The sequence below is a fragment of the Lontra canadensis genome, unplaced genomic scaffold (assembly GCF_010015895.1).
Source record: "Lontra canadensis isolate GAN:19392208 unplaced genomic scaffold, GSC_riverotter_1.0 scaffold62, whole genome shotgun sequence".
Taxonomy (NCBI): Eukaryota; Metazoa; Chordata; class Mammalia; order Carnivora; family Mustelidae; genus Lontra; species Lontra canadensis.
This window is the reverse complement of record NW_022631056.1, coordinates 5,657,544-5,670,973: the sequence shown is the minus strand read 5'-3', so window position 1 is coordinate 5,670,973 and position 13,430 is coordinate 5,657,544. Positions and strand designations below refer to the sequence as shown.

General features: G+C 34.3%; 1 protein-coding gene across 7 annotated transcripts in view; it reads left to right on the top strand.

Annotated features, from left to right (window-relative positions):
- USP25 (ubiquitin specific peptidase 25) overlaps positions 1 to 13,430 on the top strand; it is a 133,205-nt gene that overhangs the window by 87,236 nt on the left and 32,539 nt on the right. For all 7 annotated transcript variants that reach the window (XM_032878008.1, XM_032878007.1, XM_032878010.1 and 4 more), the window contains 3 exons: positions 2,251 to 2,321; positions 2,961 to 3,189; positions 4,601 to 4,801. In XM_032878008.1, coding sequence (XP_032733899.1) covers positions 2,251 to 2,321; positions 2,961 to 3,189; positions 4,601 to 4,801 — 501 coding nt within the window. The remainder of the gene's footprint in view (positions 1 to 2,250; positions 2,322 to 2,960; positions 3,190 to 4,600; positions 4,802 to 13,430) is intronic.

The window sequence follows — 13,430 nt, the reverse complement described above, 5'->3', positions numbered from 1 at the left end:
CTCCTTTATTCTGAAATTATATCTTTGCTACCTTTCTGTTGTGAAAATGTCCTTTTTCTTTTTTTAAGTGAAGTGATGTTAATATTTTATGGTAGATTTTATTATAATTTTTCTTTACATGGCAAAATATAATATCCTATTATTGTCACCCAATTTTATCCTAATTTTTTTCTATGAAAAAAGAAAAATCTAGGAGTTGTTCTTTTATACCAAAAGACTGGAATTATTTTAAGCGATATGAATGGTTGGATTTTAGATGCTCAACTTGACTCATTATAGGCAATATGTAAATAAAGAGCAGTCCTAATGTAATATAATGTAATATAATAACATAAATAGGGCATGATGGCAACTAACAATTAGCACCAGTAGCTGTAAATGTTTCCCTTAGTTATTTTTCATACGTAAGGGAACGTTTTTACATTTGAATTCATTAGTGAACATTTATTGAGCACACTGTGTTTCCTGAACACTGTACTAGGTATTAAATAATTTTCTACTGGACTCAGCAGGTTGTGTTTGTTGCTTTAAGATGACATTCGGAAGGGTGGAAACTAGGAAGCTTTTGACACCAAGGTAGTGGCATTGAGGGAGGAAAGAAATGAACGGATATGATCTACTCTTTCGAGAAAGCTGACAGGAGGTGAGAGAGCAAGAGAGGAATTAGGGACGATTCCCCAGCAGTTCCTCATGCTGGTATGCATAGACAGAGTGTACTTTGGAAAAGGGCAGAGTGGTGGGTGAGCAGGTCCCCACCTCAGGGGAGGAGGTAGGAATAAGATGAATCCATTTTTGGCCATTTTAAGTTTGAGGAACTTGAGAGACATTCATCCGATAAGGGTTTGAACCTTTCTACCTCATACTTTGGACCATAGTAATGCAATGAACTGGGTAAGATTTTCCTTGGAATATTTATTTCCTCTCTTTTATCCCTGTTAACAGCTGTTAGCATTATTTTTTAAACTATTGTATAATATCCCTGCATCTGAGTAGCATGTAATTTTTTACACTGCAGATAGTCACTCCAAATAGTGCTGGCCTATATACATATTGACACACTTGTTTGAGTAGGATATATTCTTAGAAGTGTCATTTTTGGTCCAAAGTGTATATATCTTAAATTTTAACCGTTTTAAAATTTTCCCTCCAAAACATTGAACCAGTTTTTATTCCCACTAACAGTATAGACAAGCCTGTCTCCCAATATCCTCCTTATTAGCCTTGGGTACTTTTTAAATTGTGGTAGCCTGAACATTGAAAAGAATGGTATGTTAGTGTCAGTGTCTTAAGTTGCATTTCCTTAATTATGAGTGAAATATTTTGTTTTTCTATAAATTTCTTGTGACATTCACCCATTTTTTTTATATTGAACCATTTATTATTCTCTTACTGCTCAATAGAAACTTCGACATTATGGGTATTAACCTGTTGCCTGTAGTGTATGCTGTAGATAGTTTCTTACTCGTCTTTGATTTTGACTTTTTTTGGTGTTGGTTTTGTTTTGTTTTTAATACAGATTTTCTTAAGTTTGGGGAGAGAGTCTTTTACGGTTACTGGCTCTTCTGTCAGGCTTAGAAAAAGGTCTTTCCCCACTCTGAAGTTACTAATATTTTTTCATAGTCTTCCATGGTTTCTTCCTGATTCTTTTCAGTAGCTTCACAGTATAGGTTATACTGTAATTTAACCATTTCCATAACCATAACCATTTAACCATTTAATAGGTATTTAGGTTGTCTCTAATTTTTAAATTATTACAGGCAATATAACTGAATAATTTTGTAGAATGGATTTCTGCTGAAAGTAGAAGTAATAAGTAATGGCAGTTTCAACATTATTTCTGTTGGTGATTGTGGTAGATTTTTATTCAGAGACATATATGTTTATAGAAAGTTTGTGGCAAAGTTATTTCATAGTTTTCCTATTTTATATAAATATGTAAGGGGCTTTATGTTACATTTTTGTTGAAACTTTCCTTTATAGATTTGAACAAAGTTCACTTTTACAGACAGTGCATTTTCTAAGTGAATCATATTTGTTTTGGTTTTTAGTTATGCACTGGTGCGTATCTTTTATTAAGGAGAACTATATTTTGTCTTATACGTACTCCATATAGTAATGTTTCCAAGAACAGTTTTAGGAATTTTTCCTTATTCCTCTAACTTATTGATAGGAAAACCATTAGCTCCTATCTTATGTCTAGTAGAAACATACTTGATGATAATCATTTTAAATGACATCTTCTATCCTTAGATTTGCAGGAAAGCATATCCAGAATCCATAGAACAATTGAACTAATGTACTCTGACAAATCTATGATCCAGGTAAGTTAAGTTTTAAGTTGGCAAGTACTGTCAAAATTATTTATGTATTTTTGTTTGTATGATTAACCTAATTCTTAAGCTAATTTTTCTTAATGTTTTGTTATAAAATTGCTGATTTTAAAGATTCCATATTAATATTTCCCACATTGAGTTGTATTCTCATAATTATTTTTTACTTTTTAAAATTATTTTACCCTAAAACTTAGCAAAAATTTTCAGAAGGTCCTATGGGAGAAATTATATGGTTGTTTGAGGATATTAAGATGGGGGAAGTATAGGGCTCAGTTACATTTTAACTTTTGGTGTACATTATGTAGGCCATATTGCTAATTCAGTCATCAAGTTATAATTGGGAAGGTTTAGACAAATCATGTGCTATATTTAAAATATTCATCATAAGTCTTCATTTGAAAGAAACACATTTTTAAAGTCTCAAAAATCATCCTACTTATACACCTGCTTTACGTGTCATTAGCTTATTTATCTCCCCCCTTTTTATTTCATAGTGTAATTTTTTCAAAATTTTAGTCACAGCCAGTTTTCTATGTTATTCTTCAATCAGACAATTTATGGGTTTCATGGAATGTGGTATTAATAGACTACTTAACTGTGGCTTAACTCTTCTGTTTTCATATTTAGGTTCCTTATCGCTTACATGCTGTTTTAGTTCATGAAGGCCAAGCTAATGCCGGGCACTACTGGGCATATATTTTTGATCATCGTGAAAACAGGTGGATGAAGTACAATGATATTGCTGTGACAAAATCATCATGGGAAGAGCTAGTGAGGGACTCTTTTGGTGGTTATAGAAATGCCAGTGCATACTGTTTAATGTACATAAATGATAAGGCACAATTCTTAATAAAAGGTAAGAACATGAAATATATAGGGTAGTTTTTAAACTATTTTTAAATAAGTAACTCTTTTATGTGACTCCGGTCTCTGGTGTGATTAGTTAAGTGTAATTGACTCAGAGGGTGATGGTTATGATTAGGAAGTGTGCTGGCTTATTCTAAGAAACTGGATTTAGGAGTAGTGTAGTCAGGACTGACAATTGGATTATATTTTGTGTTCAAAGTTAACTATTTAGTTAACTGTTATAAAATGCAAATCTGACCTATTTGTCCTCACTAAAATCCCTTTTAAGGACTGCATGTTGCACTGACTCAATATTTAAGCTCCTTAACCTACCGTATAAGGCCTCCGTTTTCTGGCCTCTTTCTCTCAAGCTTCATTTATAACTACTGTCCATTTCAAACAATATATACTTTACTGGTACTTGAACTGCTTGTTGTATTATCTTCACATCAAATGTTTTCACACATTTATATCTTTAGTTTTTATGTTTTTTATTTCTTGGAGGAAATGTTCTTATTTCTTTCGTCTTATTTCTGCTCTTCTGTCAAGATTCAATTCAGTCATCTGCTCTGCCAAGTTTTTTTTTTTACCTCTATAAGAAAATCTCTCTCCTTGTGTTCTCATAGCATACCTCTATGGGGCACTTATGTGTGTTTGAATTGTGTGTCAACTTGTCTTTTCTACTTCATATCTCCTCAAAACCAGGGACCATGTCATACTATGTCTTAATCATTTTATGTCTTATATTCTAATATAGGCTTTGCATATAAAAAATACTTAATAAACCTTTGTTGAAACTGGGTAAAAATCAACTTTCCTTTTGTGTTAAACCATTCAGCAACACTAGCTAGATGGTCCACTTATGACTGAAAGCTGCAGTGTATTTTATATGTGTACAGTAGGGTTTTAGTAACTCTCTTAAATACTACTGTAATGTTCTTGAAAATCTTGCTATATTGATTAGTTTTCAAATTACCTATAAGTATATTGCTATGCTTAACTGCTTTGGATGAAAAAGAATTTTAGTTTTGTTTTGAGTTTAATAAGGTTATGAGTTACTCTCATTTTGTAATTTTTATTTCATGAATAATCAAACATCTAGTATTTTCTTAAAGTAGAAAATGTAGTGGTATGTCAGTATTTGAGTAGCAAATGATTTTGGCTTTATATCCTGTTCTGTTTTTTTACTCTCTTATTCTAGAGATTAAGAAAAAACCCGAGAACATTTCCTATAATAGATAGTGAAATATTTGCATCATTGCTTATCCATGCAGTTTGAGTTTTCTTTTAATTTTTAATATTGATTTGTTAAATGGTAATAATTCATACTTTAAATCCCATTTGAAATGCATCCTATTTTGAGCTTTGCATTTTTCCTTTAATTCTTAATTTTATATTAGTTTTTGAAATATGATTTGCAGAGGAGTTAAATAAAGAAACTGGGCAGGCTCTTGTTGGAATAGAAACATTACCACCGGATTTAAGAGATTTTGTTGAAGAAGACAACCAGCGATTTGAGAAAGAGCTAGAAGAATGGGATGCACAACTTGCCCAGAAAGCTTTGCAGGAAAAACTTTTAGCATCTCAGAAACTGAGGGAGTCGGAGTCTTCTGTAACAACAGGTTAGTACATTTTGATTAAATTGTATTTTATTACCAATATATTTATTATTGATATTTATTATAAAAATAAGTATGCTTATTTTAAAAAGAACTTTAATTATTTTAAAGTATGAAGAAGACAGTAAAAATCATCTGAAATTCCATCACTCTTGAGTTGCCACAGTTAACAATTTAGTTGACCACTTTGCCAGGCACTGCTGCTTATGTAAATGCCTTTTCAAGTTAAATGAGATAATTCTCCTAACTCTTTCTGTACCTGTCCTGCCCATTTTGATTGGGCCTGACTCTTCTTGGCCAAAAACTTAGAAAAGCCATGAAAACCAGCAAGTAATCCAAACCTTTTCTCTAAAGTTATCAAGAGAGTGAACTTCAGTAACTTCCCATTTGAACAAAATAGCACTATTGGTCTATCTGTATATATATTGTATAATACTTTATGTAATATTTTGTGTAATTATGCTAGTATTATAGAGCAGTTATTTGATTTTTTCAGAATCTTTAAGTTTAAAAAAATTAGCTGAAATTACGTATTTAATATTTTAAAATATTCTAAAGTTATTAGCTGATGAAATCAGTGAAATGTTTAAACACAATACAAAAATAAATATGTCCTAGTGAAAGTGAAAATAAATGTCTTCTGATTTTTTTAAAAGATTACTTCCATCATCACAGAGTAGTTAATATTTTAGGGCAACATATTTTCTACTGTAAAAAAGTGCTATTTCTCTATTGTAGTTGGAGGAATGAGAAGGGATAAACAGAGATTTTTGTCAAACTCATCCTTCCGCTTTAAAACTCTCAGTGGATCTTTTTGAATGGACTTTTTATGCAACATTTGCTTGTTTTGTTTTTATTTTTTAAGAAAGCCTTGTAGATGTTTGCCTTATTTCATCTTTTACAGACCATTTCTCAAACAGCATTACTTAGGTGAATTTTAGTGTTATCACTTTAACTTTATAAGAAATTATTCTCTCAATGGAAGATGTACAATACCACAATGTGGTATTGGAATAAAATAGGACACACAGATCTGTCCAGACTTGGTAACTTGTTTTCATGGAAATTGATTAGGTGAGTCCTTGATCTTGATGTTAAGAGGCATTCATTCAGAATTTTTAAAAGACCAAGATAATGGTATTATACCAACAAAGATACCAATATTATGATACTTAAATGCAATATAGTATATCTGAATACCACCATCGTAGTGTGGTAAGCTCTACCATGAGGCAGGACTGTATTTTTTTCCCTACATTAAGAGCCACCGTGTAGACCACATGAAGGTCTGTGATTTCACAGTAATGTAATTTCTTTAGAGTGACTTTGTCTACTTCCATAGGAAATGACTTGATAGATATCAAGAGACAAGAGATATTTGTGCTCACATCACAGTATATACATTATAGTTCTTTTCATTTTCGAGCCAGTTCTATCCCTTTGTGATTTCATCCTTTGTCTTCTGTACATATCCTTCTCAAACCAATTCCAGAACTTACCCCAGTGGAGCTACTTTGTTATACTTCCACTGACTTTTATGTACACCATTTGCATGTGGCTGTTCTTATCTTGCTAGTGGCAGGATGTGGCTGCCTGATTGTCGTAAGTGATAGTGGTACCTAAGCACTCAGATGAAGCTGAATCTTACATTTTTGGATAAGCTGCAACTGTATTCTTGGCTCACTTAGATTTTGTGGCACCAAAATACTAAGTGCTATATGGTGTCCTTCTCTTCATCTTGTCTCTCACAAGACTAAATTTGCAGACTTAATACATTTTATTTTTGTTCAAACTAATACATAGTCCCCATTAATATTCCTGTCTGACAGAACTAGCCAACTTTGCCCTGCTATTTACATCTGTATAAAAGGCCACATCTATATGCCCCATACCCTTTATCTTGATTAATACTTCCTACCATATACTTTAAATGCTGTTTTGTGATTTTAAAAAAATAGAAGTAGGTATTAGGCATATATTTTCATGTCTTTCTTTTTAGTTTAAAAAAAAATACTTGGGGATGGAGATGTATTTCTGAGAGGAATCAAAATAACTAAAAAATAAGGAGACAGAAATGGTCAACTCACATATAACTATTATGATAATTATCTTCCAGCCTGGGTTTTTAGAAAACAGTGGGAATAACTGCCTCAATTGGAAATGCTTTGTCCCCTGTGGAACTGCTAGAAGCACACACTTTGAGTTTGTAGGAATAGAATGTGCTAAGTCTATATGTTTGGGGAGTGAGATTATTGTTTGAAAGATTGGTTTCTATTACTGTATTATTTTATATATCCTATTAAGAAGTCCATCCTCTGTTGCAGGGCAATTTAACACAATTATATAAGGGAATTCATTAATGTTTATTGGAACCATTTATCTCCCCATGGATTAGTGGAGAAATTTTACTTTAATGCCCATGTCATTTTCTTATTTCTCTTCACAGTTTCCATAGTAATTTGCTCAATTTGGTATAATATTTTCACCATATTAAAGAGAACCTATATTTAAATCTCACAGGTGTGCTCTAGCATTATGAGTGACTAGTGGAAGTAATACAAGGAAGTCTTGCTCATAAAATTCATCAGAGTGATTTTTCTTTCCTTGCAGATCTTCTCAATAAAGCTTTAATATGACAACTATTAAAATCAGTTTCTTCTGAGTGATAATCCAAATAAGAATTTTGATTTATATAGTAGTAGTTAAATGAGTCTTTGCACCACTTCTGCTTACATGTGACCAAGAAATCCATAGACCTCTCTTCTCTAGTACCATTCCTTATCTTACCGAAACTAAGTAATAAATGATGGAACCAAAAGTTATTTGATCCTTTTCATGCTATCTCCTTAAACCTGCTTACGGCAAAGAAAAACTTACCTGAACACTTAGGTTTAGAAATCTGTTCAGCAGTTCTTTACTACGGTGTATACGGTCTATGCCTAGGAGTTTTTTTGTGAGTATAAGCAGCACACCCCACCTAAGTCAGATCACCTAAAACTTAGCTGGGATCAGAACCTCTGAAGGAAGGGTCCAGAATATATATCTTTAAAAAGATCTTCAGATAATTCTGAGATGTACCTCTGGGTAAACAGTATGGCTCCAGGCTATATTTATAAAACAGATTATTCAGAAGGAGAAAAGAGCTTTGCACTTTTACTTGTGTTTCATCTATCTTATTCAAACACTTCTTAAAAAGATTTATTTATTTGTTTGAGAAAGCACAAGTGGGAAGGGGGGAAGGGTGAAGGAGAGAGAACCACAAGCTGACTTGCTTATTGACTGCATCACCCAGGCACCCCTAAAAACTATTTTTTTAAGTTTAAATTTTAGTAGTTAACATGCAGTACAATATTGTTTCTGGGTAAATTGTTGAAGTCCTCATAACCTGTGTAGCATACCCGATTTTTTTTTTTTTAAAGATTTTATTTATTGGACAGACAGAGATCACAAGTAGGCAGAGAGACAGGCAGAGACAGAGAGAGGAGGAAGCAGGCTCCTTGCCGAGCGGAGAGCCCGATGCGGGGCTCGATCCCAGCACCCTGGGATCATGACTTGAGCCGAAGGCAGAGGCTTTAACCCACTGAGCCACCCAGGTGCCCCCCCGATTTTTTTTTTTTAAAGGTAAAAAAAACAAGGTAAATAGGTTAATATGGGTATGGAGTGCATTCCGTAAGATTTCATAAATTTATCTAGAGGGTGTTTGTAGAATTGGCTCTAAGACTTCTCTAGAGATGCTGTCTACAAGTTATAAACAAGCCAACTTTCCAGGAAAATACAGCTGGTTCCCGAGAATAAGACCTGGTAGAATGAATAATATTCTCAGTATTCTCAAGTTCCTTTAAAGCAGGGACTGAGTGATGTTCTTATTTATATTTTCAGAATCTACATAATAAATGACATATGGTAGATGACCCTTGAATGTTTTCTGAATTGAATTCATTTCCTATGGAGATTCCAATAATGAGTTTCCTAGAAATAATCCTCATTGTATGGGAATACAAACATTTTTAAAAAGTCTAGCCAAAATAATGATACGTTAGAGAAGCAGGCTAAAAATGTGTGGTACAGATGTAACTCTGTCCTAGGTAAATTTTAGGCTTAACTCTGGTTCTTAAGCTTCTGCCCCCCACATTCCCACAATTCTGTTTGTGGTGTTTCTCTCGTGATTCTACGTAGCCAGCCTACCATGGCTCTTTATAGGCTGCTTCTGGGGACTTGTTGATTTTAAATACATTTCTAGAAATGAATGTTCTGCATATCTTTGAAATAATTTTCTTTAAATATTCTTCTAAGTGTGACTGTAATAAGACTCATCAGTAAGGCAAGGTATTAAATATTTCTGAAAGAGGAGATGTTGCTCCTTTTTTTTTTTTTTTAATAGTAGATTTAAGATCGTAGATTTAAGATCCTGAGTGTGGGGATGGGTTAACTCGGTGAGGGCATTAAGGAAGGCACGTGAGGGGTGCCTGGGTGGTTAAGCATCTGCCTTCAGCTCAGGTCATGGTCCCAGGGTCTTGGGATTGAGCCCTGCATTGGGCTCCCTGTTCAGTGGATAGCCTGCTTCTCCCTCTCCCTCAGCTGCTCCCCCTGCTTGTGCTCTCTTTCTCTGTCAAATAAATAAGTTATATATATACATATATATATATGTATATATATATAAAGGGCATGTGATGTGATGAGCAACCGATGAATTACTGAACATCTGAAACTAATGATGTACTCTATCTCGGCTAATTGAATTTAAGTTTTTTTTTTGTTTTTTTTTTTTTTTAAAGAAAAAAACAGATCCTTATGCTGTAACAGAAAGCTAACTGGTTATCGAGATATCTCCTCTTAAAATGTTGAAGAGCATAACCAGGAAATACACATAGGTAGAACACTCCCAAGCCCTCCCAACCCCTTACTCAATGTGAAGGTGGACCAAAGAAGCAGGTTCAGAGTACCTGTAGCATGTTGGGTCTTCTTTAATGGCCAAATAGGTGAATGAAATACTTAACGTCATGAACATAGAGCACGGCTGGAAAATCTCTTATGTGGAGGATAACCATTTAAAAATCTCAGTGACGTAGCCATAGGACAAATAGATGATGTGAAAGATACTTTAGATACAGGGATATTACATACCTCCATAGAGAATTGGTAATCACCAGCTGTATTCCACATGGAAACCTGAAGAATATATTAAGCTGAGGGACCAACTAGTGTACAAAAGGGTAAAGTTAGAACACAGATAAAGAAAATAGTGTGGTCTCTATTAATTGAATTCCTACTCTTTATAGCAGGCCAGCAGTGATGAGGCTTCTGTAGGGTTATAGGATGAACAAAAAACCTTGTATGTATTTACAGACACACAAAGCCAAACTCTTTGTGCTCTTGTTTTTAACAAAGAAATGGAAATTCCCTACATGTACAATATGTAGAGTATGAGTTACATGAGCCCTCTGTACAGAAGAACAAACTCTAACCAGTAAAAATTATATTGACACAAAAAAAGTTTGTTATGTTAAAAACAGTATACTCAGAATAATTTTTTTTCTTTATAAAATGTGGGTAAAGTCTGGAAGTATATAATACTAAAAATATTAGTAGTGCTTCTCTCTGGATAGTGAAAGAACTTTTTATTTTCCTCATTTTGGTTATTTGTTCCAGTAAACGTATTTTTTACCCTTCTGGTTAGACAAAATGAAGGCAAAACCTCTTTTCTTTTTCATAAGGATCATGTATTATAATTTGACTCCCTGTATTTCTTCCACATCTACTTCCCTGTGAATACTTTGTTTTATATAAACTGTATTATCCCCCATGACTCTTGCTTGTGAGGAACTTTCCTACCTTTATAGCATCTCATGAAGCATCCATCATTTAAAAAATATCCTCTGATGAGTATTCTTGAAATTTTGCCTGTTCTTTAAGACCTTCCTCGTATCCCAGAGTCTTTATGAATCCCCCTAATATTACCCTTGTGGTAGCTGTTATCTTATTTCCTCTTAATCCCAACTATTCTCAATACCACATTTATGTTGTACTTACATTTTGGTTTATTTACCAGTATAAAGACTCATTAATAAGAAGAATTTTATAATCTTCTGTCTGTTTTTGGTGGCCTTTTGCATGTGCTAGTCCTTCTGCCTGGAATTTCCTTTCTCATCTACAAGATAGTTCTCTCTACACATTCTTCAAGATTTAGCTCAGTTGGCATTTATTCTAGGAAACCTGTCCTAACACACAACAGCATCCCAAGTACTAAATTAGTACTTGTGTGTATTGGGCCCAGAGTGCCCTCTATAGAACCTCATGTGTGACTCTGTTGCTGTATTCAATACTTTGTATTGTAATGGAGTATATATTTATCTGATTTTATTGGGAGTTCTTAAAGTGAGTGAATTTTATGTCAGTTTTCTTCATTGCTAATATAAACAGCCCAGGCTCAATAAACATGCTGGGTAAGGTTTGGGTTTTTGTTTCTGAACTCCCAGATGTTAAATCCTTGTAGGTTCACCTAGGCACTATAAGCACCACTCAAATGTAAGTTCCCTGGAATGTTACATACACAAGGAAAACTCTAGAAGAAATAGTTCTGTTGTATGACATTTAGCAAGATCATTCAACATTACCCATAAGGTTTTTAGGCTCAAATCCCTATGTGGAAGGGAATCTTAACCCTGGGGACCTAAGATATATTTGACTGTGTTGATCAGATAAAATTACTTTTGTTCCTAAGGACTTATTTTGCATAGACTGTTGATGTTTCAGTGTGTTAGACCAGTGCCAGGCTAGATGGATTTCTTGGCCCTCGTTGCATTAAGTTCACATCCTACCGTCAGCTAGAGGAATAGTCTAAAATTTTCTTCACCTTATCCATCATACAGGGCACTGAAAGAACATTGCAGTGTAAAGTCAAGAAATACAGAAATAAGGGCATTTGACTTCTTTAAACTTCCCTCTTATCATATACATTGTAAGCATTTTCCTTGTCATAGTGTATTTTACCTCCATTATCCTAGTTATACATGCCAAAAACTTAGTCATCTTCACATCAACCTCCAAACCTTTGTTTCCAAAATACATCTTCAGTATTACTAATTCTCCCTTACCTCTAGAGCTTACTGCCTCTGTTGTCCAAAAGCATCACTATCTCTTGCTCTGGTATCATTTAGTACTTTCACTGACCTCTAGTTTTACTTTCCTCTCTAATCCATTGTTCACATTGTTGTTGTGGTGTTTTTTTTTTTTTTTTAAACTTGCCACGTTGCGGGGCGCCTGGATGGCTCAAGTCAGCTGACCATCTGCCTTCTGCTCAGGTTACGATCTCAGAGTCCTGAGATCGAGCCCTGCATTAGGCTCCATGCCCAGCAAAGAGTTGGCTTCTCCCTCTCCTTTTCACCCTCCTCCCTCCTAGTGCTCTCTCTCTTTCTCTCTGTCTCACATAAATGAACACAATCTTCACCCCCCCTAGAAAAAACCTTGCCACATTGCTATTGTATTTAAAACATTTATTTACTTCCTTTTACCCTTAAAACTTTTTATTAGATTCAAAGGTCCTTTGATTTTGCCCCTATCATCTCTTGCTGTATCTCTCCTCTTATACTATATTCCAGCCACACTGGCCTTTTTTCAGATCGTCGTTCCATCAAGGAATGGGATGATCGACCTATCATCCTTCTGCTAAAAGGTCAATTTATCTCATATTCCATAATCTGAGTTGCCCCTCCCCCATTTTATTCCTAGCATGTATTGTTATAATATTGTCACAGTTCATATGTGTGATTCTTTGGTTAATTACATTCTCTAAACTTCATGGGGTGAGAGATTGGCTTTGTTCACACTGGGGAGTCCCATTGTCTAGCCTAGTGCCTGGCACATAGTTAAATACTTAATTAAAATTTATTGGATGGATGTACTACCATGCATATGTGTTGAAATTACAGTATTTCTTTTCGAATAATATTTTACTTTGACAGTTTTTGTTTTTGTTTTTGTTTTTGTTTTTTTTAATCAAATATTGAAAAGGGTAGCATTAGCCCTGTTTTGTCAAGCCAGTTGGTTTGGAAGGGCTCACCTAACCAATCCCAGTAACACTATAGAACATTTTAGTGTACTTTATTATTCTTTCTATCCATTACTTATTTATTCATTTGTTCCATTAAGTTATCATGTGCTTCTTGTATGCTGGTTGGTGAAGAAATAGCAACACAAGAAGGAGATAGCATCCCTACTCTTGAGATTCTTAGTCTAGCAGGGGATATGGGCTTGAAACAAATACAATACTAGTTAAGTCATAATTGTGGTAAAGTGCTATTAAAAAGAAAAAATAAGTTACTTTAGAGCAGTGGTTCTCATTTCAGAGCGATTTTGCCCCCCAGGGGACATTTGACAAACTGAAGACATTTCCAGTTGTCACATCTGGAGGGGCAGTACCACTTGCATCTAGAGGGAAGATGCCAGGTGCACAGGACCACTCCACACCAAGGAATCAGAATGATCTAAAATGTCAGTAGTGCCAAGAACCTGAGAAACTCTGCTCTAAAATTGGTGTAATTAGGAATACTTTCGTAAGGAATTGGTATTTAAACAAAAAGACATATAGAAGTTCTTAGATGGGAGACTGAGAGTGGTTTGAATATATAGGCAG